Source organism: Heloderma suspectum, chromosome 4 (assembly GCF_057233095.1).
Source record: "Heloderma suspectum isolate Gila_16-S chromosome 4, 16-S_ref, whole genome shotgun sequence".
NCBI lineage: Eukaryota > Metazoa > Chordata > Lepidosauria > Squamata > Helodermatidae > Heloderma > Heloderma suspectum.
In genome coordinates, this window is record NC_139461.1 from 246837961 (window position 1) to 246861911 (window position 23951).

Below are 23951 nucleotides of genomic sequence, written 5' to 3' on the forward strand. Positions count from 1 at the left end.
CTATGTTTTTGTGCAGCTCTCGAAACCAGTTTTAGAGTTAAGTATTAGAAGCCCTGATATGAAGTAACTCAAATGTAGAGTTATAACAGCGTATTCAGGTTAGCCCAGTACATATGGTTCATGGAATACAATAAGCAATTGACTCTGTCTCCTGGCCCACTGGTCTGCACCTGGCTCCAGTTAGCAGACCTCAGTGTCTTAGTAAAAAAAAGCCAAGAAGATCCTGTATGCCTAAAGTCTGTGTACCTCTACTTTAAACTAACAAGGGGAAACCTGCCCCAGGCACAAAAACACATACACTGGGGGCTGTTATGTTCCCCAGGGAGAGATATCCTTTCAATACTGCTACAGCGCAGTTTATAAGCACTTCATTATCTGGCAGTGTCACCATCAGTCTACAAATGAAGTAATATGACCATGCTAAAACCTAACAAAGCTGGGATAAAAATATCAGGTTGCTCATGTCTAAGTGAGTGGTCACCTGCACAGTCACATGTATAGATTCTTCACCTATGCAAACACTGTTTTGGAACGTTCTAGAGCTAGGCTAGCAATTTGGCAGGCTGCCCACCCCCAGTCTCAATGTGCACATTCAAGGAGTGTATGGCTCCTGTGTTCCTGCTCAGTTCCTAATGGACGTAGCAGTTATAAAAGCAGACTTTGAGCAAGGGGGATTTACTAACATCTGCGTATTTTATGCCTTCTATAGCTTTTGTAGCTTCATTTTTGTTTCTCACTCGAAAGCCATTTGGAAAAAAAATATTAAAAGGTGGGACAAATATATATAATATAAATATCATCCAGAAATCACCTACTTCTGTTGCTCAGGATGGTGCCGGTCCCAGCCTGGAGCTGGCCTGTCTGGAAAACAGTTGCCCCAATCATTCCAACCATCATCTCTCGAAAAGTTTTCATTTGGCATATACTAGGCAATGAAAAACATTTCACAGACTGTTAGTACACCACAATCCAAATGCTGACTGACTAGTCAAGAATTCCTACAGAAAAAACATGTAGAACATGAAGCACTAGTACTGAGAACTGGCTCAGCATCCTGCCAGATGTACGCTGCTGGCTGCCCAGCAAAGTAGTTGTTTGATCATTCTAACACTTGGTCAGATTGCTGATCATTATGAAATGTGATTCATTCAAAGTCTGACTTATGCATACCAGGGATGGGGAATCTTTTCTGGTCTGAGGGCTGAATTGCCACCTGGGAAACCTCCCTGGGACCTCATCTAGCCTCCAGCATCAGGCATGGTCAGAGTCACAGCGAGTATGGCTGTCCCAGTCTCTCACACACCATTCACATGGATGCACACACACCATTCATACACACAGTACGCACGCGCGTGCGCACCCCCCCCTTCCCAGCCCCATCAGCTGATCCATGAAGATCCATGCTCCCTCTCTCAGTACTGAACATCCAGGAAATCCGATCAGGAGAGAAGACCTTTTTTTACTTTTTGCCTGGGAAGAGCTAGTGTGGTGTCGTGGTTAGAGCGTTGGACTGGGACTCAGGAGATCTAGGTTCTAGTCCCCACTCAGCCATGAAGTTCACTTGGTGACTTTGGGCCAGTCACTGACTCTCAGCCTAACCTACCTCACAGGGTTGTTGTGAGGATAAAATGGAGAGGAGTGCAAATGTAATAAACAAACAAACAAACAACCAATAAAGAAAGAGGGGACAGGGCCTGGGAAAGAAGCTGATGGTCTAGAGGTTCCTCATGTCTGATGTATTCAGTCAAGAAGCAAACCAAATGTCATGAGCATGATATATTGTATCTCCTCAGCCTCCCAAAGATCCAGACTTGCAATACTGTGCCTTGAGCACCAACTTCTACAACAGTGATTCTTAACTAGGGCTATACTGCCTCCCAGGGGGTGATCTACAAATCTTGGGGCCAAATAGGGGAGCATTTCAGATTTTAGGCTGCCATTTCTCCCCTCTTGCAGTGTCTTCTGGCAGCCAAACAAGGAGCATTGCTGTATTCTGTTCACCCAGTCTTAAGATAAATATACAAGATTCTAGATTTCTCCCTCAGGCCCTTAATAAAATTGGCACACAGCAAAGAGGAATCAAATAGGAATGCTCCCTCTCCACTTGGAGCAGAAATCAACACAAAAAACACTACTCCAACCATTTACAGTGGGGCTAACAGAGCAATCCTAAGGGTGACAGAGAAGCCCTGTTGATGGAGCACTCTGATCTCTAGGGCTCCATCATATCCTGAGCGGGCTGGACTCTTGCCAGCAAGGTGGGGGATTCAACAGAGGCATTTTTTTTGCCTCTCCATCCTTGAAAAAGGAAACTTCCATTTCTGTGCTGTTGGTGTAGTTGGGGTCTGGGATAGCTTAGGATCTGTCAGACCCTTGGCCATTCCCTCCACACCCACTGGAGTTCCAATTCACATATTGGTTCAGAATTGCAAATAAAATGCAAATTGACTGAATTTCTCCCCTGTCCCCAGAGTGCTGTTCTTATTTCTTAATTTACTGCCTTGGCAGGCATCCAATGATGATGTTGCATACCCTGGAAATCCACCCAGGCAATTAAGCTTTAACAAAAATAATTCCATTGCTGCTGTTTTTTTCTAAGCTTAATTGCTATGCGGGGGGGGGGGGTTCACATTTGGGAAGTTTGAAGTCACACTTGGGGAGGGGGGTTAACCCTCCTCTCCCTGTGCATTGTGATGCCTAACCTACTAACACACACCCCACCGCCGTGGTAATTAAACTTGGGGGAAAAAAACCTTCCATTGTCAATATGGACACTTTTTTTTCCTTCCTAAGTCTAATTGTGTGAGGTGGGAGCAATTTCCATTCAGGAGGGAAAGAGGAAGGGGGAAGAGAAGTGGGGGAAGAGGCGGAGAGAAATGGGGGGGGGGATGAATGTGTTTACTGCCCTCCCTAATGGTTAAATAATCTGGGCAGGAGGTCCTTCTCCAGGTACTCCAACTGTGTGTTTCATCCTGATCTTGAGTGTGCATGTGGTAGGACTGCTCTTGCTCTTTGTGTGTCTCCCTGCCCTGCACTGTGGCACATTTAGAAGTGGAGCTAAGTGTGTATGTATCCAAGTCCCAAGTCCCCACTACAAAGAGAGACAACCCCAAAAACTGCAGAGCAGAGAATGGGAGAGCGCCACCCTTCCACCACCACTTCCCTCCACTTCCTCCTCTCTTTTCTCTCCTGTCCCTCTAGTCTTCATCCCCAAATCTGCCTGTCCCTTCCTTCTTTCCAGCCTCCTCCTCTACTACTTCCTAATCTCCTTCCTTGCCCCTTTATTCTCTATTTCCTCTGCCCCACTCTCCAGTCCTCCCACCACCCACCCAGCATTTTGATACTGTCCCAAATAGAATTGTGCACCATTTTAATTTGTATTTAATTTATGGAGGGAATGATGACTGGCATACAGGGTAATTAACTGAAGGAGAATTAAAGTAGGACCTTGGTAGGAATTGGGAAATTAATTGGGATTGACCTCCTGATTCATCCTTTGGCTTGCTGTTGGATTAGTGTTCTGACCAATTTTTGAAACTCTGTTTTGGTGCAAACATTGGTAGGGATGAATGTATTCATTTCCCTTGGCAAGCTGGCTTATGTTGCAAGAGAAATGGGATCACTGGAATAGGTCATACAGGACACTGATAGTAAATGTAATTTGGGACATCTGAAGTTGCACTCCCAGCGTAAACATTCCATATAGTTCTATTGATGGGAGGAGAATATGAAACTATTCAGATTTGGACAAAGTTAAGTTTTCAACAGTGGGTAACTATCTTCTGAAATGGAAGTTGAGACATCCTCTGATAGTAAAAAGGGATCCTAATATAAATATGAACAGTAATTATAAAATCTTACTAGTACACAGTGCACCAACCCTGAAGGTGGGAATCCATGCTCCCCACCCCCTAACAGCCAGCTGTCACTCCAAGGTCGCAAAAGCAACAACAGAGAGGGGGTAGAGGGGTTGCTCTGGTGGGTGAGGAGGGGACAGGAAAGGCCGGGATACGAGCTCTCTCCAGGTCTTTCCATCCTCCTTCCATCCTCAGGCGAAAAAGCCCATCTAGCTAAAAGGCAGAGTGAGAGGATCAGCGGAGGTGACAATCGCCTCCGCTTCTTCTCCTGCTCTCCACTAGATGCTCATAAGCTTCTGAGTTTAGAGGCTTACAAGCATCAGGCGTGGAACTAATAGGACTGCAATCTAAATAAAGTACTATATAACTATATACACCAAGACTGAACTGGGTTTCTTTGTACAAGAAGAATGAGGGACAATGTGAGGAAAATTATACACGCTATAGATTTTGCATCTGGATTAAGAGAAGAATCTTTATTGTTGTTTTTTTATGTAGAAAAAGCTTTTGATAACACTGTATGGACATTTTTATTTGTAGCTCTGAATGCCTTTAATTTTGGACCAATGTTTAATAAATGGGTACAGGCTATCTATTTAAAATCTAAAGCAAGAGTACGTACAAATGAGATATTAGCCCCAGTATTTGAGTTAACTGAAGGCACTAGGCAGGGATGCTCACAGCCTACATTACTTTTTGTATTGGCATTAGAACCTTTAGAAATAAAAAAACAGAGAAGATACAAAAATTTGTAGAAAAAAAAAGGAAATTGCACAGAAAAAATAAAACTACCTGCTCTTCCGTGGGGGGACGAGGAATCCACCTGCGGGGGAGGAGATCCGTCCCCCCCCCCGGAATCCTTTTCGGCTGGCGCTGCTCTGCAGTGATTCCATGGAGCTGGCCGCCGGCTCCGTATTGTTGGCGATATGGCTGCCATTGGCGTGCTGTATCGCTGGCTGAGGGATCTCCGGATGCAAATGGCATAGTGGACACCATTTGCGGCTGTAAAGCTCTTAGATTAACCTAAATGCAGCCATAAATGGCTGCAATTAGGTTAAACAAAGGCCTTTACGGCCGCAAATGGCATCCACTACGCCATTTGCGTCTGTGTTTTTTCCCATGATAGGCTAGCTGCGGGGAGGATCCGGCCGAAGAGGATTCCGGTGGGAGGCGGAGGTAAAGGATCCTTTCTGCAACTGACTCCAGAGGCTGGATTCAATAGAATTGGGGTCCATGGCGGAATTCTCCGCCATGCCTTTTGACTCTTACGCCACAAAACCTACATAATTCTTACATGAAACTGAACAGATAATAAAGGAATTTGGACTATTAGCAGGATATAAATTAAATGAAGGGAAAATAGAGATTAATGGAATAAATGTAACAAATAAAATTTTAAAAACTGGTAAAAGAAAATTATAACTATACCTGGAATGATAAACTAGTAAGATATCTTGGGATAATTGACAGATAAATTAAAAGATTTATATAAAAATACTTATGAACCTTTATATAATGAATTTGCTTTGCTAATCAAAATAGGATTGCTGCAATTAAGATATTCCCCCCCCCAAGTGTTTCAATATCTCATGATTGGAATTTCACTGAAACAAATTAGTAAATGGCAACAACTTGTCTTAAAACTTATATGGAATGGGAAAAAATCTAGAATAAAAGCTCTCGCATTTTGGACCAGTTTGCATATCATGGTGGCAAATCGTGGGTTGTTTAAACCAACAAATTGCAGGGATGTGCACTGCACCCACTTTCTGTAAACAACTTCCGACTGGTGCAATTGAAAGTTGTCAGCGTGAGATGCGAACCCAAACTGCTTTGTTGTTTAAGGGCTAAACAACCCAGTGGTTAACTGAACAATAAACAATGGGTTAACCACTGGGTTGTTTTGCCTCTAAACAGGCCAGCAGTCCAGGTTCGCACGTCATGCTCACAACCTCTGATCATGCCTCTCGAAGGTTGTTTACAGAAAGCGGGCACAGCTCACACATGGCACACAGTCCCAGATATGGAAATTTTATGGAAGGATTTGTTAGTCAACAACATAAGGAATTAACAGCTTATATGTTGGCTGCAGCAAGAATACCATATGCAAAAAAATAGAGAGGACAAATAACACCATAAAAAGACAAGGAGGGGATACATTTGTTTAAAAAATCGCCCTTGCATTGTTAATTTTACAGATGTAAAGCAATATATCCAAATACACAATTTTGTTTTTCAATAACTTGAGTTATTTCTAAAATTTATGGATATATAAAGAAAATGTTTATTGGTAACTTTGGGTTTTGCATAAGAAACATATATGTGAATATGTACATACCTTATTCAATTGATTCAGAGAAGGAATGTCTTATTGATTATAATATGTATTGCAAAACACCAAATAAACACTCATTTATTTTATGAGGCACTTAATAAAATAAATAAATAAATTATAATATGTATTGTATTACTCTTATTGTATGGTGGAGAAATGTTCGGGATGATTGTACTAGCAGAACAGCAACAATAAAAAAACCTTAAAATAAAAAAATGCAAACATAATTTAAAAAAAACACCAATACAATCTCTTAAACAAGGTAGATTAAATGCGCAAAGATTTGATGAGTCACAGAGAATCCCAGAATGCAGAATGCCCACCATTTTTCAGGCCAGGCATGAAGGTTGGTAAAAACGTTTGAATTATGATATGATGCTCAATTAACCACTTAAAGAATAAGAAATATATCAGACATGGTGCTAGGAGGATCAAGTGTTGGAATTTGGTTATTACTAGCATAGATATTGAAGTTTTGGCCAGCAAACTAAGCTATGCGACTCCAGAAATTGAAAATCTGAACAAACCAGTTACTAGATATTTAACTAAGTTGGGACTGGGCCAATGACTGGGAACAGAAATTCTACCAGCATGACAACACCAAGAAAAATGAAGTTTTTCATAACAAAGGGCTCCACAGGATGAGATGGCACGGGTCTATGAGGGGGTGTACTGTCTTCAGAACCCTCCCTGTCAGCTTACAAGAAAAAGGACAGATGAAACACCTGCTCAGGCGGTGATAAATATATGAATTCATCACTATGTTCAACACTGGCATACAGCCATGGCAGGAAAGGGAAGTCTAAAAATGCAATCTATAGATGAGGAAGTTGAATAAACATTGCAGACAAGGACAAGAAATATATGTTGCTTGGGGCCCAATACACTGAACATACAGGATATTTTGCTGAATTTTCTTTTGTAACACAGATTAGGCTGTTCTGTTGAATTGATGTTGTAGAACAGATTAAAGAGTGGCTTGCAGCAGGACACCATCATATTGGGAAAGTACAGAAGGAGAGACAACACTGGACAAAAGATGGGCAAGGAAATACACCTAAAACACCTTTTTGCTTCCAAGGGCCACATACAGGGTTGGATAGTTACTATATGCATCATCATGGCGATCACTCGTGACCGAGTAAGGTTGTCTTCCAGATAGAGTCTTAGCAGTGAGTCTGCAGGTGGCTGTGAAGGCCGATTCTGGATCCACACAGCCTCCCACAGTGAGGACATCGGTTTCCAGGTGGAAGGCGGTCACAATGAGGGTTTGCTTGACGTGCCTTCCGCTGAGCTCGTTTCTCCCTTTTGCTCTGCACTTGTGCTTCTTCAAAGTCCACAGCGCCTTTAATATAGGCTGACCTCCAGTTGGAACGCTCATGAGTTAGAGCTTCCCAGTTCTCAATGCTTATGTTACATTTTTACATTATATGCATGCAGACATGCGCAGGCAAACACATACAAAGTCTTCTCCCTCACCACCCTCTTCTGCATGGAGGATGACTCTCTCCATGTGCCTTCTTCACCATTGAAATCATGCCCTAAAGAACCACCAAACAGTTGTTTGGCAGGCTGTCAGGAGCATGGCTGTGCTGGGGAAGACTGCACACTGGGGCGACTCTCCTTGCACACCATCTTTTCCAATAAAATTGCGGTAGCAGTGGTGGCATTGGGGGGGGGGATTTGGTGGTGGTGGCAGTGGCGGCAGCAGGTCAGCCACCCACAGCAGTGTGCACAAAAGGTCTCCTACAGCCACATGCAACCTGTGGATTGTTCATATCTGACCCAATGGCAAATTCATATGAACTCACCACCGCGCAACCAGGAAATACAAGTACCATGCTCCAATAGTAGCATTTGCACTTCTCCATATAGCTAATACTAACTGCACGGGGACATTACCAGGAAGTACATCTTTGTCTTAGGCTGAACCCAGACTCGAAGTATTATTTATTTATTTCAATTTATACCCTGCCTTCCCACACTTGGTGCTGAAGGTGGCTATTTGTATTAGTCAAGATATAATAATGCAAATTGTCAGGGAAGAGGTAACCTCCCCTTGGAAACAAGGACAGTATTGTGGGGAAATGTTACAGGTGAGGAAAGACAGTTAAAGGATTATTAGAAACTGGTGGAATTTATGCACGATTCTGAGCAGAATCCAATACAGATTTATCTGACAACAATATATCCTATTAGCAGTATAACTATTTATCTTATTGCAGCTTGGAACTTTATGGCAAGGAAAAACAGTTATGTATCTTGAAATACACTGGGCTATAAACACTAAATATCGGGGTGTGCAGGGACTTGTAGTCGGAGAAATATACTAATGTTTTTTCCATTGATTCCACTAACATGCAGGTCTATGCTTGGATTGATGATGCAGGTCAAGGGAAAATACACCTGGCTAACAGAGGAAGGGAAAACAACTGTATTGCAGTTGCAAGAAAATGAATGAGAACATCCATGTAGGTTTGGCCAAAAAACAGGGTCACTGTGGTCCAGAACTCAAAACATGTCGAACATCAGTTGAGGGAGATCAGCCAAATAAGAAGTCAAAAGGTGGCAAGGAAACATGTTTATTCAACAAGAAATAGGCTATAATACAAGAAGAAGCCATTTTCTCTTTAGAACCAAAGACTCAAAACATCCATCACAGGCCTGGTCTACACTGTTGTATTGGGGATCTTATCTCCTATTTCCCACTGGAGCACTAACCCAAAACACACACCAATAGTATATGTCGCACTAAATTAATTAATTTATTACAGTTAAGTATTTCTCTTACAGTTAATCTAGGTTCTTATAGTGTATACTAATTCTCTCAACTTATCTCACTCAATTAGCAAATCAAGAGAGAGCTTAGTAAATTGAACTAGAGTGAATGAGTCTGCATGACATGCCTCCAAGGGTTGTTGGGCACCATCATTATCTGAAACACCATGTTTAGAAAACAGTTAAGAGAATGAAGCTAAACCTTCTCAAGTGCAAAGGAATCTTCACTAGTCTTTCTACTCTGAATAGGTCTTGTACCCTAGTTAATGCAAGCCTTCTGTCCCGTTACAGTCCTGGTTGATTACAAGCGGTCTGTTGTCCATTCTGGATTGGCCTTCTTTTTGCCATCAGATTGACACAGTTTATTAGACCTCAGGAATGTGTTTGAACTTGCAGCTATCTAACCCTTGGCTATCCCTTAATTTTGTCTACTTGGTTGTCCTCTAGCCTGTTTTTTACTATCTTTGGTCCAATTATTTTGTTGTCTCAATGCAGCCATCCTGCATGCCAGTCGATGAAGCATGAGGCTTCTGCATACAGTTGAGTGCTTGACTTGGCCCAGGAAGTCTGGTCAGGCAATTTAGCTAGATTGAGCTTTGCTGCAACCTGAGAGGTATGAGGCATTTTTTGACCTGGAAAACAAACAGGCTTCACCCTCATCCTTGGCCTGCAATATTAATAGTGGACAGTGTAGGTAACTCACTCTCCAAACAGCCCTCTAACCTACAACAGGGGTATAACACTGAGCTATACTACAAGCTTGCTGTATACCACTCTCTCAGCTTCAGCCCTACTCTCAATCTGCAACAGGGATCTAACAATAGCGCTAAACACTTCAGGACTGTTGTAAACCGCGCAGAGCCTGACCTGCAGGATTCAGTGTGAACTACGCTACAGAAATGCCAGAAGTCACTCTCCCAGCCACAGCCCCTTCTAATAAAGGGATAATGAACTGCATTTGCTTTGGAACTTGCATCAGTGGGGTATTTCTGTAATCTTTTACATTACATAAGAACAGTGTTAAAAAGAGAAATGTGTCTTCTCTTTGCCTCTACCTTTTGGAAGCTTTTTTAAAGGTGGTGGTGGGGAGGACACTGGTGCCTAATCCTGGCTACATTAAAACCTTGGACTTCTCCACTGACTCCTAATTTCCAGCCTTGGGAAATGAAAAATAGCTTCTCAATGAGAACTAAAAAATGTCCTATCCAGACAATAAAATGGTCCTCTCTACATTTATATCTGTGTCTCATCCTCAGTCCTTCTTTTCCAGCTATTCCATTACAGTTCCCCTCGCTCCTGGTTTTCTCTCCCCACCCCATCCCCCTCAGTCAGCATTCCATGGCTATGGGGAATGCTCAGTCCACGTCTCATTAAGCTGTTTGAGGGGGGCCTCTCTGGGTTCCTCCCTTAAAGATTTGTACTACTCCAGCAATTTTCAGAATTATCCAGAGTCTGGTGATGCCTCTGTCTTGTGCTTGAGTGATGTTGTTTTGACTACGTAAGTGACTGTACCAGGAGCGTCGTTACAGCAGGGCACCTGGGCATGGCCCCGAATCTTTCTGAGCTGTCCTAATTGCCATTTTTTACGTTTTCCCATTGACTTGCATTGGAAAACAGAAATGGCCATACCTTTTTTATTTTGTATAATAAATACATGAAATTTGGAGACCTGGTAGCCCCCATGAAGCTGATTGAACCTGCCCAATTTCAGGCAGTTAGGTCCAGTGGCTTTTGTGCTAGTCACAGGTAAAATTTGCTATTTTTAAGAAAATCTGTCAAAGCAAAGAGCTATATTGTTTTTGTGCTTCATAGAATCATAGAATAGTAGGGTTGGAGGGGCGCACAAGGCCATCAAGTCCAACCCCCTGCTCAATGCAGGAATCCAGGTCAGAGCATCCCTGACAGATGGCTGTCCAGCCTCATCTTGAATGCCTCCAGTGTGGGAGAGCCCACCACCTCCCTAGGTCATTGGTTCCATTGTCGTATTGCTCTAACAGTCAGGAAGTTTTTCCTGATGTTCAGCTGGAATCTGGCTTCCTGTCACGTGAGCCCATTATTCTGTGTCCTGCACTCTGGGATGATCGAGAAGAGATCCTGGCCTTCCTGTCTGTAACAACCTTTCAAGTACTTGATAAGCGGTATCATATCTCCCCTCAGTCTTCTCTTCTCAAGGCTAAACACGCCCAGTTCTTTCAGTCTGTCTTCATAGGGCTTTGTTTCCAGTCCCCTGATCATCTTTGTCGCCCTCCTCTGAGCCCTCTCCAGTTTGTCTGCATCCTTCTTAAAGTGTGGTGCCCAGAACTGAACACAGTACTCCAGATGAGGCCTAACCAGTGCTGAGTAGAGGGGAACTACTACTTCCCAGGATTTGGAAGCTGTGCTTCTATTAATGCAGCCCAAAAGAGCATTTGGCTTTTTTGCAGCCACATCACATTGTTGGCTCATATTCAGCTGGTGAAAAATCAGCTTTCCTAAAATCCAGGGTACGCGTTTGACTACATTCGGCTTTTGCTTCCCTTAGAACCAAGAACTCAAGTACAACATGGTCGCTTTCCCCCAGAGTTCATGTAACTGCTACTTTATCCACCAAGTCATCTCTGTTGGTTAGGAGCTAGTCAAGGATAGCCGATCCTCTAGCTCCTTCCTCTACTTTCTGTAGGAGGAAGTTATCCGACGCACAAGTCAGGAACTTCCTGGGGGGGCCATGTTTTGCAGAATTTGTCTCTCAACAAATATTGGGGAAATTGAAGTCCCCCATTACTACCACATCATGCTTCCTTGAAACACTGGCTATTTGCTTTTCAAAAGTTTCATCCTCATCTTCTCCTTGATTGGGTGGCCAGTAGTAGACTCCGACCACCAGGTTCCTTTTATTCTTTGCTCCATTTATTTGATCCAGATGTTCTTGATGGGGCTACCAAGCTCATCCTCCTGTATTTCTGTGCAGAGATATGTATTGTTCACAATACCTTCTCACCCATGTTCCCCTGCTGCTAATATTGGTGAAATGTAAATAAATTCTAGACATTCTAAATTTGCAGGCATGTATATCCTTCAGAAACTTTTCAGGTTTCTTGCCTGGGAGACACCTCTAATGACCTGTGATTTTCATACAAATTTACTCAAAAAACTGTTGGGGAAGGAAAAGCAAATCACTCCCTCCCCCAAATTGGAGAACTCCCCTTCCACATGAACTGCTGTACCTATCCTTCTGAAACTTTGGTTTCTTACTTAGGGACAACTCTAGGCTGTTTGTAACTTTCAGAACAATGGTCCACAAGGAAAACAAGGAGAGAAGTATGTCCTCTTTTGGAGAACTCAAAATGTCAAGGCCGCCCTTGCACAAAAACCCTTGTGGCTATCATTCTGAAATTTGGAAACATGATCTCCTCTGATGGGGCAATGAATCCTGAAATGTTTATCCAATTCTTCCAAGTAATAAAAATGTTATTGGCAGTTCGCTTTAAAAGAAAATCAAAATATAAACCCTGCACCTATTTTTCTGACATTGGGCAGGTGTAATCCCCTTCTAGGGGACTATTATGCCTGAAATGATCATCCAATTCTGACCAAAAGAAAAAGTTACAGTTTTTTTAAAAATTTCCAATGGTAGTCAACAGGAAGCATAAAGACTCACTTTTCCAAACCTTGACACAGGTTTAGTGCTGAGCTGAAGTGGTCTGACTACAAACTGGCCCAAGCAGAAGGGGGATGTTTTCCAAAATGCTGAATTGGGGTCTGAGTTGAAGTGTGTGTGGGGGGGGCGGTCACTGCACACTTATTTATGTATGTAATCTCTACACACATGCAAGCACATCACATGCGCACACCACACACACACACATATATATATATATATATATATATATATTAGAGGTGTGCTTAGACTTGGATATTTTATATATATATATACACACACACATACACACATTTGTGTTATGGGCCTGTGCCCCGGATCATTTAAGAACCTAGCAATGCCCCTGGACTGTACTCGAAGATTAGAACTGGTAATGGAATATAAATGATGATTACAATTGTATATAAACGTTATTACTATATATCCACATATTCGTAGAAATTCAAACACATAATGGAAAACATAAACCCAGAACAAAACAGACCAACTTGACATACTGTGATTTGACAGAGAACAGAAGGCATTTTTTATACCACAGGAAAATTTCACAGGAACTTTCCAATCTAGCAATGAGTTTGTAGACTTTTAAGACATGGCTTGTTTCATACTAAATGGATTAATTCTACAGTAAACTGGGGAAGAAGTATTAAAAGCGTGTGTGTGTGTGTGTGTGTGTGTGTTGCAAAGGGTCAAAAGACATGCCTTTAAATGTGAGGACATGAAACTATTCAGATACAACCTTTAGAAACACATAATTAAAACTCCTTTCCCGCTCTTAATTAGAGCTGCCTCTCTCATTGTTTTCCTCTACTAGAGGGTCTTGGCTCTGCAGTAGATGTTAGTTTGCTTTTCCCCAACAGCAGGCCAGTTGCTACTTTGGCCACTGGCCCAGCTCATTTCCCCTTACATGAAACTTGTTTATGCAAAGCTCATACATAACAATTAGAAACCCAATCCTCACAATTCAATCCTTAACCACTTTAGCACAGTTCTTCAATGATAACAAAACAGCGCACACGCTAAATATATAAACCTTTATACTCGGAATGATCCGAGATCCCAGCAGTCTGAAGACATCCCCTGAGGCATTAAGTTAACCACTAGGTGCACTTAGTTTGGCACATTTTTTGTGACTTGAGTGAAACCAGCAGTCTTATCACCAGGATGCCCATACAGCAGGGGAGACAACTTCCAGAGCTCAGGGGGCTGCACCCCCCTCCAACGCCAGATGTGTTTGCTGCCAAAATCCCAGTAATTCTGGTAGGAAAGAAGGCAGATGGAGATGGCTGCCCTCACACACACTCTCTGGAGAACGGGCATCCAAACAGCCTGCCAAACAGCTGTTTGGAGGCTATGAGGAGCCAGATGCTGCTGGGAAACAAGGCGTGTGCTCCCCATGCACCTTGTTTCCCAGCAGAAATGCTGGGATTTGGGGAGTGGTGGAAATCCAGCAGGGGCTAGGTAGGGGCCACACAAACGTTCATGGCAAGCCACACGTGTCCTACCCCTGCTATAAAGCAACTCAGCCAACAGTCCAATCAGAAAATATTTGTCTTGTTTATGCCCATGGTTTTCTTGACAACCACCATAGGATGCTTCAGCTCCCTCCCTTAGAGCAACTTCAGACCTGATCCACTCTGATTACCTTTCCACCCTGATTCATATACATCCAGTTACAGCATATGGATTTCAGCATGAGGGTCACCCTCTCAATATACATGTGCTGCAGAATAAGGCGACAGAACACTGATAGAAGGCGAGTAGAGTGGACGGCACCACTTCAGATCTTAGGCTGGGCATTTAATTTTTGAATGCTCCCTGCAAACAGAAAATCAACTCATCTATTTGTAGGGCGGTTTTACGCAGGATGGGGAGCATTAAAAACGTGATCCCCCACCTGCATTCACAAATAGTGCAATTTTCCCACTTCATCTTTTTACCGTCTCATTCTACTGTATGTGTAACCCCCACTCACAATACTACCCTCCGCAGATTGATGAGCATGTCAGGAACCCCAGAGGTACTCCAGGCTGGCCGACAGTATTGTAACTGTCTGAACCTTACAAATAGAGAGAATTAATACGCAGGGCTTGGTTTGTCCGATTTGGCCATTTGTTCAACAATAAACTATACACACTTCAATAAAATTCTGAGTCCGCGTCTCTTGGTAAAACAGACTTAGGGGATTGGTCCTCAGTGATACATTTCAGGTAACACAATATTCAGTTTCATCAGTTTTGTGGAACTCATTTTGTCAAAGCCTTGCCATTTTCCTTTACCCTACTGCACAATGGAGAATCTCAAAACTGCAAGCCAAATCAGCCCTGCTTCCTCCTTCCAGCTGCCCCCTTGAAATTTGTCCATATGACAAACCCCTACTTCTGATATAGCTCAACAGTGTCCCCTAGAGCAGCTGTCCCCAACCTTTTTGGGACCAGGGACCGGTCCGTGGAAGACAATTTTTCCACGGACCGGGGGGGGGGGATGGGACCGGGCCGCAGTAGGGGTGTGGGAACCCCCCTTACCTTGGGTCTGCGGGGGGGGGGGCAATCCGTCCCTCCCCCACCCCGGAATCCTCGCCAGCCCTGGACTTGCTGCAGAGCTGCCGGCCAGCTCTGGCCAGGGGAGGACTTCCGGCCGCTGGGACGCAAATGGCAGAACGCCCTGTTCTTTGCAATAATAGGCTATTACTCGCCGTGGAGCTGTCCAGGGCCAGCGAGGATTCCGGGGTGGGGGGGAGGGATGGATCGCCTCCCTTCCCCCTGCGGACCTAAGGTAAGGGGGGGTTCCCACATCCCTACTGCGGCCCGGTCCCTAATAGGCCACGGACCGGTACCAGTCTGCGGCCCGGGGGTTGGGGACCCCTGCCCTAGAGTGTCTGTTCATTTGACATCCCACTGGACAATCTGAATGGGCTTATCTAATCCTTGAGAGGGTTCTACCCTTAAAGGTGACTGAGAAACAATTTCAGACCAATAGATAGATACCTCACTCTTTTGTCCTCAAAACTGCACCCAAAACCTTAAGCTTTTTTTTTTAGAAGAGACTGACAGGTTCCAACCAGCTTGGCCTTTCGGTATGTACGTTTAAAGTCATTAAGAAGGTGGGTCCAGCCATGAGGTTATTTTTTCATTTGCTGGCTACACCACTGACATCAGAGATAGAGGTTATCACATTACTGGATGAAACAGCAATCAGTCGCTGCTAAAGGGATGGGTTTTGCTGAACTGAGATCAGCATAAATGGGTTGATTCATTCCTTCTAGAGCCCTACATATGCCAGCAACTTTCTAGCAATTATACATGGGGACATTTGGGAATTTGAGATACTGCTCTGGGTTACTTTGGCGTCTACCTTTCACGTCTATGGATCTTAGGCTGTGTCTTATTCAGCAAAAACTTTTGCGTCATGTCTATGGGTCACCGCAATGTCTCTTTAATAAGCGATTGTCTAATTCGGCTAATTGCTGGCAGTGCAATACAGCTAATGCTTCTTTTAAACATTGTTGTTGTTGTTGTTCAGTCGTTCAGTCGTGTCCGACTCTTCGTGACCCCATGGACCATAGCACACCAGGCCTTCCTGTCCTGTGCTCTCTCCCGGAGTGTGCTCAAGTTCATATTCATTGCATCGGTGATGCTATCTAGCCATCTCATCCTCTGCCGTCCCCTTCTCCGTTTGCCTTCAGTCTTTCCCAGCATCAGGGGCTTTTCCAGAGAGTTTTCTCTTCGCATTAGGTGGCCAAAATATTTGAGCTTCAGCTTCAGTATCTGTCCTTCCAATGAGCACTCAGGGTTGATTTCCTTTAGTATGGACTGATTTGACCTCCTTGCAGTCCAGGGGACTCGTAAGAGTCTTCTCCAGCACCACAGTTCGAAAGCATCAATTCTTCGGCGCTCAGCCTTCCTTATAGTCCAGCTCTCACAGCCATACATTACTACTGGGAAAACCATAGCTTTGATTAGACGGACCTTTTGGCAATGTCCCGTAGTTGCTTCTTTTTGTGGGGGGAGTATTACACAGAAAAAGATTGTAGTGCAACGGTCTTTTAATATTGTAGACACCGTTTTAAATATGTACACACAGTTTTAAATATTTACCTGCTTCATGGAAATTAACAAATGGTCAGCATAAATGGATTCTCTGTGCCTTTTTGACAGCTAAAAGACTGATATTACAACACTGGAAGGATAAACACTCAACTCCTATAAGGCAATGGATTGAGGACTTTACAATGCTTTCAATATATGAAAGGGTGGTATATAGATGTCACCTTCAAATGGATACTTATTTGGATGGTTGGTCTACTTTTGTTGCAGCCCATATATAATTGCTAGGAAGTTGTATGCATTTCATACTAATCCATGTAAGTGTATTTAAAAATGGAATATTAATCATCATCCTCAATATTTCTGAGTGCCTGCAGGCGCCATGTTGGGGACCCATTCCCGGATGGCAGTGGATGTGCCCGTTGGTGCCATGTTGGCGACTCCTGGAGTAGGGTGTGTCAGGAGGTCCATCCTGACTGGTGGAAGTCTATCAGGAATTATTTTCCTGGAGAACCCTTGTAAAGAGAGGAAAAGTTATCCCCTCTCCCAGTCTCATAGCAGTCCATGACCCCTGTTCTTTCAGCTCTTCCCTGTTAAACTTTTTTCCTACTCCAACCCCAACCCGGTTTATATGTGCTACAGATTATTAACTGGATTGAGAGTTTTGACTACATTAGCCTGCGCTTTATCTACTGTACCAGCTCCCAGTCATTTCCAGTCCCAATTTAAAGTGTTGGTTTTAAGCATTAAGGCCCTAAATGGCTTGAGACCAGGTCACCTGAATGACCGCCTTCTGTCATATGTACTTCCCCAAAACTTAAGATCTTCTTCAAAAGCCCTGCTCCACGTTCCCTGCCAAATGAAATATAATAGGTAACTACCAGGGAGAGGGCCTGTTCGGTAGTGGCACCCTGGTTGTGGAACAGCCTTCTCAGTGATTCACCTGGCACCATCGGGGGGGGAGGGTGTCAGTGCCAGGTGAAGACCTTTTTGTTCACCCAGGCCTTTTAACTAACTTTAAAAACAAACAGTGTTTCCTTTTTCATTTTTAGTCTTATATTGTATTTGTTTTGTGAGCTCAGAAAACCTTTGTTATGGGGCAGCTATACAAGTTTAGTAAATAAATAAATAAATAAATAAATAAATAAATAAATATACTCTGTATTCATTTATATCACCATCCACTGCTGAACAGGCTTTTATCTTCCAGCTCCTTCCTCTCCTTTGCTCCCTATAGTCACTCCATCAGCAAGTTATGTCACACCTTCCTTTAAAACAGTGCAAAATTATGGCCCTTCCTCTTCAACAGGACTGGGGAACCAGAGGACTGGGAGCCAAATCCAGCCTTCCTGGGTTCCCCACATGAACAAACCCCCTTCCGCTGGCCTTGCCCACATCCCCCAATCACCAATAGCTTGGTGGTTTCCTGGCTTTTGTGCAGTTTTTTCCCCATTCTAAAAGGTTGAAATTCCTCTCTTAAGGCTTATTAAGAGAGGAATTTACTTAATTTACTTACTTTATTACTTAAGGCAGTAAGAGCTTTATGCGACAATATGCTGGTATTTTGGCCCTGACCCTTTTGGCTTTGACCCTGCCCCCAAGAGGTTCTCCAAAACTGAATTCGGCCCTCAGGGTGAAAGAGGTTCCCCACCCCTGCTCTGCACCCACTCCGCAAACACTCTACTTAACATCCTGCTCATCTCTCGCCTTGACTATTGCCACCTGCTATTTGCTGCCTCACCTCAGCCCCCTCATGTCTGCTGCTCAAATAATTCACTTCTTGTTGCTCTGAACATATGAAGGGGCTGAAGGAACTCCCCTATGAGGAAAGGTTACTTATGATATACTCTTTCTTTCTTTCTTTCTTTCTTTCTTTCTTTCTTTCTCCCCGCCCTCTCTTTTGTGGTCCCCCACCCCCTTTTTTGTTGTTTTTTGTTGTTATTGTTATTTTTGCAATTTTAAAAAAAATGAGGAAAGGTTACAATATTTGAGGCTTTTTAGCTTGGAAAAAAGATAAACGGGGCATGATGGAGGTTTATACAATTATGCATGGTGTGGAGAAAGTGTACAGGGAGTTTTTTTGTTTTTATCCCTCTTTTATAATACTGGAATCCAGGGTCATCCCATGAAGCTGAACAGTGGGAGATTCAGAATAGATAAAAGGAAGTACTTCTTCACACAGCACATGACTTAACTACAGAATTTGCTAGCACAAGGTGTAATGACAGCCATCAACCTAGATAACTTTTACCTTCACATTTAGAGGCAATAAGCCTCTGAATACCACTTGTTGGGGAACATAAGCAGGAGGATGCTGTTGCATGCTTGTCTTGTTTGTGGGCTTCCCAAAGGCACCTGGCTGGCCACTATGGGAACAGAATGCTGAACTAGATAAGGCTTTGGTCTTCTTATGTTCTATAAGCATCCCTTCACAGATCCTTGTTTGTACAACAGCATTCCAAATTTCTACGGTAACTCCTTGTTAGCAATATGCAATAGTATTCTTACATTCTTATTCAAATCAAAGTATTACTGTATTCCTATTTCCCTTTTCCTAAAAACAGCAGAGCAAAGAACAGAATCAAACAAATACCAGTCAATGTAGGACATCCTGAAGATTGTGACCAGAACTTGTAACACCAACAAGTCTTGAGGAATGGAGCCTGGGTTCAGCGTGTCCGTCTTCTCTCGCTTTGGCAGCAAAAGCTCTCTCCTCCTAGTTTCCATAGTCCGTTATATATTGTGATTGTTATTCCTTTTTTTCCATGTCCTTGGAGATTGTAATCAGTTGTCCATTACAGTCAATGATTGTGCACATAACTGTGTTTCAATGCAAGCGTTTCACACATTTCCAGGGGAACGTAGGATGAGTGGATTCAGCCCGTAGCCAAGTCAGCTTTAGACCTTTAACAGTTGCCTTCGGCTCTGGGCCTTTTATCAGTTGTCAGTCATCTTTAGGGTCCATACCAAGCACATACTGACATCCATATGTGGTCACAAAATACCCCTGGCTTTTAGGGGTTCATGGACCACAGCTATGTTTTGGTATGGTTTGCAAACTCAATCTCTATAAGTTGAGCTGTTCTTCCTTGACTTTAGCCTCAGTTAAGTGGCAGTTTCATCTAAGCATGCCCCACTACAGCACCTACATTGTGGTGTGTTTACTGACTTGGTGCATCAATGGGATTTTTTTTTTTAAACACACACACTTGAACTCACTTTTTCCTTAGGATCAAAAGGTGAAACAAGAGGCAGTGCTATGTGTCAACAGCATATTTCAGCCCAGGGCTCCAGATGTGCTCTCCCAATGATTTTAGCAGATGTTAAAAAGCACAGGAGACAAGATTGAGTCTTTATGGCATCCTGCAAGCCAAAACAAATGAGAGAGAACACCAGTACCCCAGGACCACCTTCTGGCATAGGCCTTCCAGCCAAGATTGGAGCCACTGAAAAAATAGTGCCTCCTAATCCTATCCTGGCACCATGCTCAGTGACATCAAATGCCATTAAGAGGTCCAAGAGAATCAACAGAGTTGCAGTCTCCCCATCATCTCCTAGTGTGGGTCATCAACTAGGGGAAGCAAGGCAATTTCAGGCCCATAAACAGTATGGAAATAAGACTGGAATGGATCTAAATAAAATCGGTTTCATTCAAGAATATCGGGAGCTGAAGCACCATTACATGCTTCAACACCTTGCCCAAGGGTGGTAAATTTGATACACAGAGAGTTATTTAAATTGCCAGGGCCAGCAGTAGGTTTCTTCAGGAGCGGTCTCACAATGGTCCCTTTTAGGGTGGTAGGAACCATGTCTTCTCCCTGGGAGGCCCATATAGATAGACTTGACCTAGCAGCTCTAATTAGCCAGGAAGGACAAGGATCAAGAGATAGGTCTCACACCTCCAAGTGACTTGTCCTCAGCCTGAACAAGCTGAAAGGCAACCATAATCTGAATAGTTGGAGACACAGCTACATCCACCTCTGACTCTGCTATACCTGTAGTGTCCAAGTCAGGATGGATGTGAATTATTTTTAACTGAAACTTTATTTTTATTTTTTTATTTCATTTATATCCTACCTTTCTTCCATCTTGGAACTCAAGGTGGCTGGCTACATGTGGTTCCCAGGTGGTCTCCCCTCCAAGCACTGACCAGACCCATACCTGCTTAGCTTCAGCAAGGCAGCTGTCTTATGTGCCTTCAGACCATGCCTGGGACCACTACCAGGTTGTAAAAGACCATTCGTCACTCAGAAAAGCTGCACTGGCCAACACTATGCAAATGCAATGGTGGAGGAGAAGCTCTTTGATTCTTTTTAAAAGTCATCACCACAACAGAGCAATGATGTGGGGTGGATTTTTTTCAATGTCAATTGCAAATACAGTATTAGGCAACCTTGGTGGTTTTCAAATTGTAACTGACTTTTTCAGGTGATTATCCTTAGCAAGTACATGAAAGAATGCATTTATTAAAGGTGCCAAAACAAATGGAAGAGAGCTGAATCTCTTCGAGATATTTTTAAATATGTTCAGCAGTTTAAATATCTATTTAATAATAATAATAATGAGTGGTTGTCAGCATATCATGCACACTTCTTTAGGTTGCTGGTTAATAGTGTGTCAACAATTTTAAGTATCTTTTTTCCTTAAATTTACACAATGTAAAGGAATGTATTCTTTAATTTTTTGCAAGTATTCTAATAAAAATTCGTACATAATATAACATGCAAATCACATTAATAGAGCAATCCTATGGTCCATGGAGAGCTTCCCAGGGACCAAAAGTTTTCTTGGATTCCCCCTCCCAAAGCCATAGACACTGCTACAACTTTGGGAGGGGGACTGCACATTCTGATCCCCCCCTGCCCCCTTCAGCCTCTCCAGAAAGAATTGCTTCCTTTGCAGAAGTGGCCTTGGAGGACCTGGTACTGGTCAAAAAGGGGGGGTTCTGGTAGGCTGGGAGGGGAAAGGAAAGGCCTGGCTATGAAAAATCCCATGGCCTCTCCAGCCCTGGCCCCAGCAGTGCACCGCCGCTAGACAGGCTCAAAGGCCCACTTAGAGGAAAAAAATGTAAAACGAGGACAGAGAGGCGAAAATCACCTCCATCACTCCTCCCACCCTGTTGGCAGCAGCCTGGCAGGACACAGGATATACTCAGAAGCCTCTGGGATTGGAGGCTCCTGTCTAGTGGGTGTCAACCTGATAGGGTTTTACCCTAAGTGTGCTTTAATTTCCCCCCTCAAAAATTTATGGTCAAGTACTTATAGTGTATTGGAACAAAAAAAATTAACATGGGGTACTTTTTCTTAGCTTTGCTGTTTACTAAATATAAGTAAAATAAACATTCTAAATTAGAATAATCTCTAGGCCATCCAAAAATTTTCCAATGTAAACTGAAAATTTTCTGATTCAAATGACCCTGTGCAAATTAGCCTAATTTTCATAGGAAAATTTTCCAATTCAAAATTCTCCGGAAAACCGACATCATCACCAGAGAGTATTCTCCAACATGGGCTCTAGCTTGTGTTTGGTTGGGCTCATCATGAATTTTCCACCACTAGTGCTCTAGCCACTGTTCCATATGTTTATGGCCCTCAGTTTCTCAGAAAACCCATGAACTGGACAGGCTCTACAGTTTTGGAGAGGGATTTCTATTGCAGAGAGTGACTTAGGCATCAGTGCCTAGGTCCCCCAAGGACATCAGAAAACCATAAGCCTCCAAGGAAAGATGATCTTAATAGGTCCACCACTCCAACAGAAGTTAGGTATTGCTGAAAGCCTGAACTTGGCCATGTAATGATCTGTCCATGACAAAGGAACTCACGTACACCCCCTCAACCATAGATCACCTTCATCCAGTCCAGAACACCAAATGTATGCCCCGCTTAATGTATTGGGCCAGATGTAATTAGAGGCAGCTGCTGGTTGTCATGAAGGCCAAGAAACCCTGAGCCGCACCTAACAGCAAGGATGTTGAAGTCTTCGAAGACAATAGTGTTGGAATCTTCAACATCATCTCCAAAATCACCTCCGAGAGCTCAAGGAGATAAACTATTAGGCAACAGGATGGTTACTACCCTGACAAAATCCTTATCCTGTCTTGAGAGCCCAACACCAGATACAAGCATTCAAAATAAGCTGATTGCTAGACATGATACCTCAAAAGGGAATCCCAGCCTCCCCATCTCTGCCCATCAAGCTGACATTCAACTGTACATCATTCATGTGCACTGCTGACAGACGCGACAGGCAAGGGGAGTCAGATGTGGCAGGCGCGGAGAGACAGATGCAGCAGGTGGGGGGGGCAGCTCTCACACTGAAGGGTTCTTTTTGCTAAAGTGGCTTCCACTTGAAAAATAGTGAGGGACACTGCCTTAGTCTGATCCAGAAGAGCTCTTCTTATGTAAATTTTGCAATTTCATTATAAAGCTTGATCAGCTGTGAAGGGGTCAAGTTGGATGCTAAAAAATATACTTTTGACCTCCAGCTCCCTTACCTGGAGAACACAGCGGTCTCCAAGAAGTTGGCCATCCCTGCTCTATCTCAGGATTATTTGACAACATAAGGCATACAATATACTTTAATATGCAATAGTCATTTGTACAATATATCCAGTGATTGTATGCATGCTCATGGAAGATGCCTCCACCCAATTTTGGGTCATCTCCCCCTTCCCCTGCACTACAGACTGACTACCCCCATTAAAGGGGGTCCCTTGATTCTTTGTGTAACACTTTCAGGGGTCTGGAGGGGTTGCTGTAGGTAGGAGGGGGCAGGGAAGCCTGCTTTGGCGAGCCCAGTTCTACACGGCTAAATCTGGATCAAACCCATTTATTTTAGTACTCCCAAAGAGCATATTAAATATTTAGATTATCATGCATTAGAGACATAGAAGTTTTGCGGGTATAGTTCTCTAGAAAAAAAGTTAACTATAACTTTAAAGCTGCTCCATTTAACCAGTATTATGTACATCCATTATGTTATAATACAATTTTTAGAAATGGAAAAATTTCTGCCGAAAAATCATCTTCACTTTCCAAGGAAGAGAGCTATTGTATATATTGGTACAGCTTCCAGTTATAGAATTGCTCTTCCTTTCACAGAATTAATATACGCCAAACTTCTTAGATGAGTAAAAAAGCAGAGGGCAGAGGACACTTTAGCTGCAACAGCAACAACTTACATCTGGGTGAAACCAATGTCCACGTCCTCTTCTGGGGCACCCCGCCCAATAGCGGGGGAAACCTCGGTTCATATTTCAAACCCTGCAGAAAAGAAAAATGACACAGTGACTGAGAGCC

General features: G+C 43.3%; 1 protein-coding gene across 4 annotated transcripts in view; it reads right to left on the reverse strand.

The window, feature by feature from the left end:
* LOC146348449 (uncharacterized) overlaps nt 1-23951 on the reverse strand; it is a 76780-nt gene that overhangs the window by 39676 nt on the left and 13153 nt on the right. For all 4 annotated transcript variants that reach the window (XM_084853126.1, XM_084853125.1, XM_084853124.1 and 1 more), the window contains exons 2-3: nt 23834-23915; nt 816-925 (exon numbers count right to left, since the gene is read on the reverse strand). In XM_084853126.1, the coding sequence (XP_084709252.1) occupies nt 816-925; nt 23834-23905 (182 nt within the window). In that variant the 5' untranslated portion in view covers nt 23906-23915. The remainder of the gene's footprint in view (nt 1-815; nt 926-23833; nt 23916-23951) is intronic.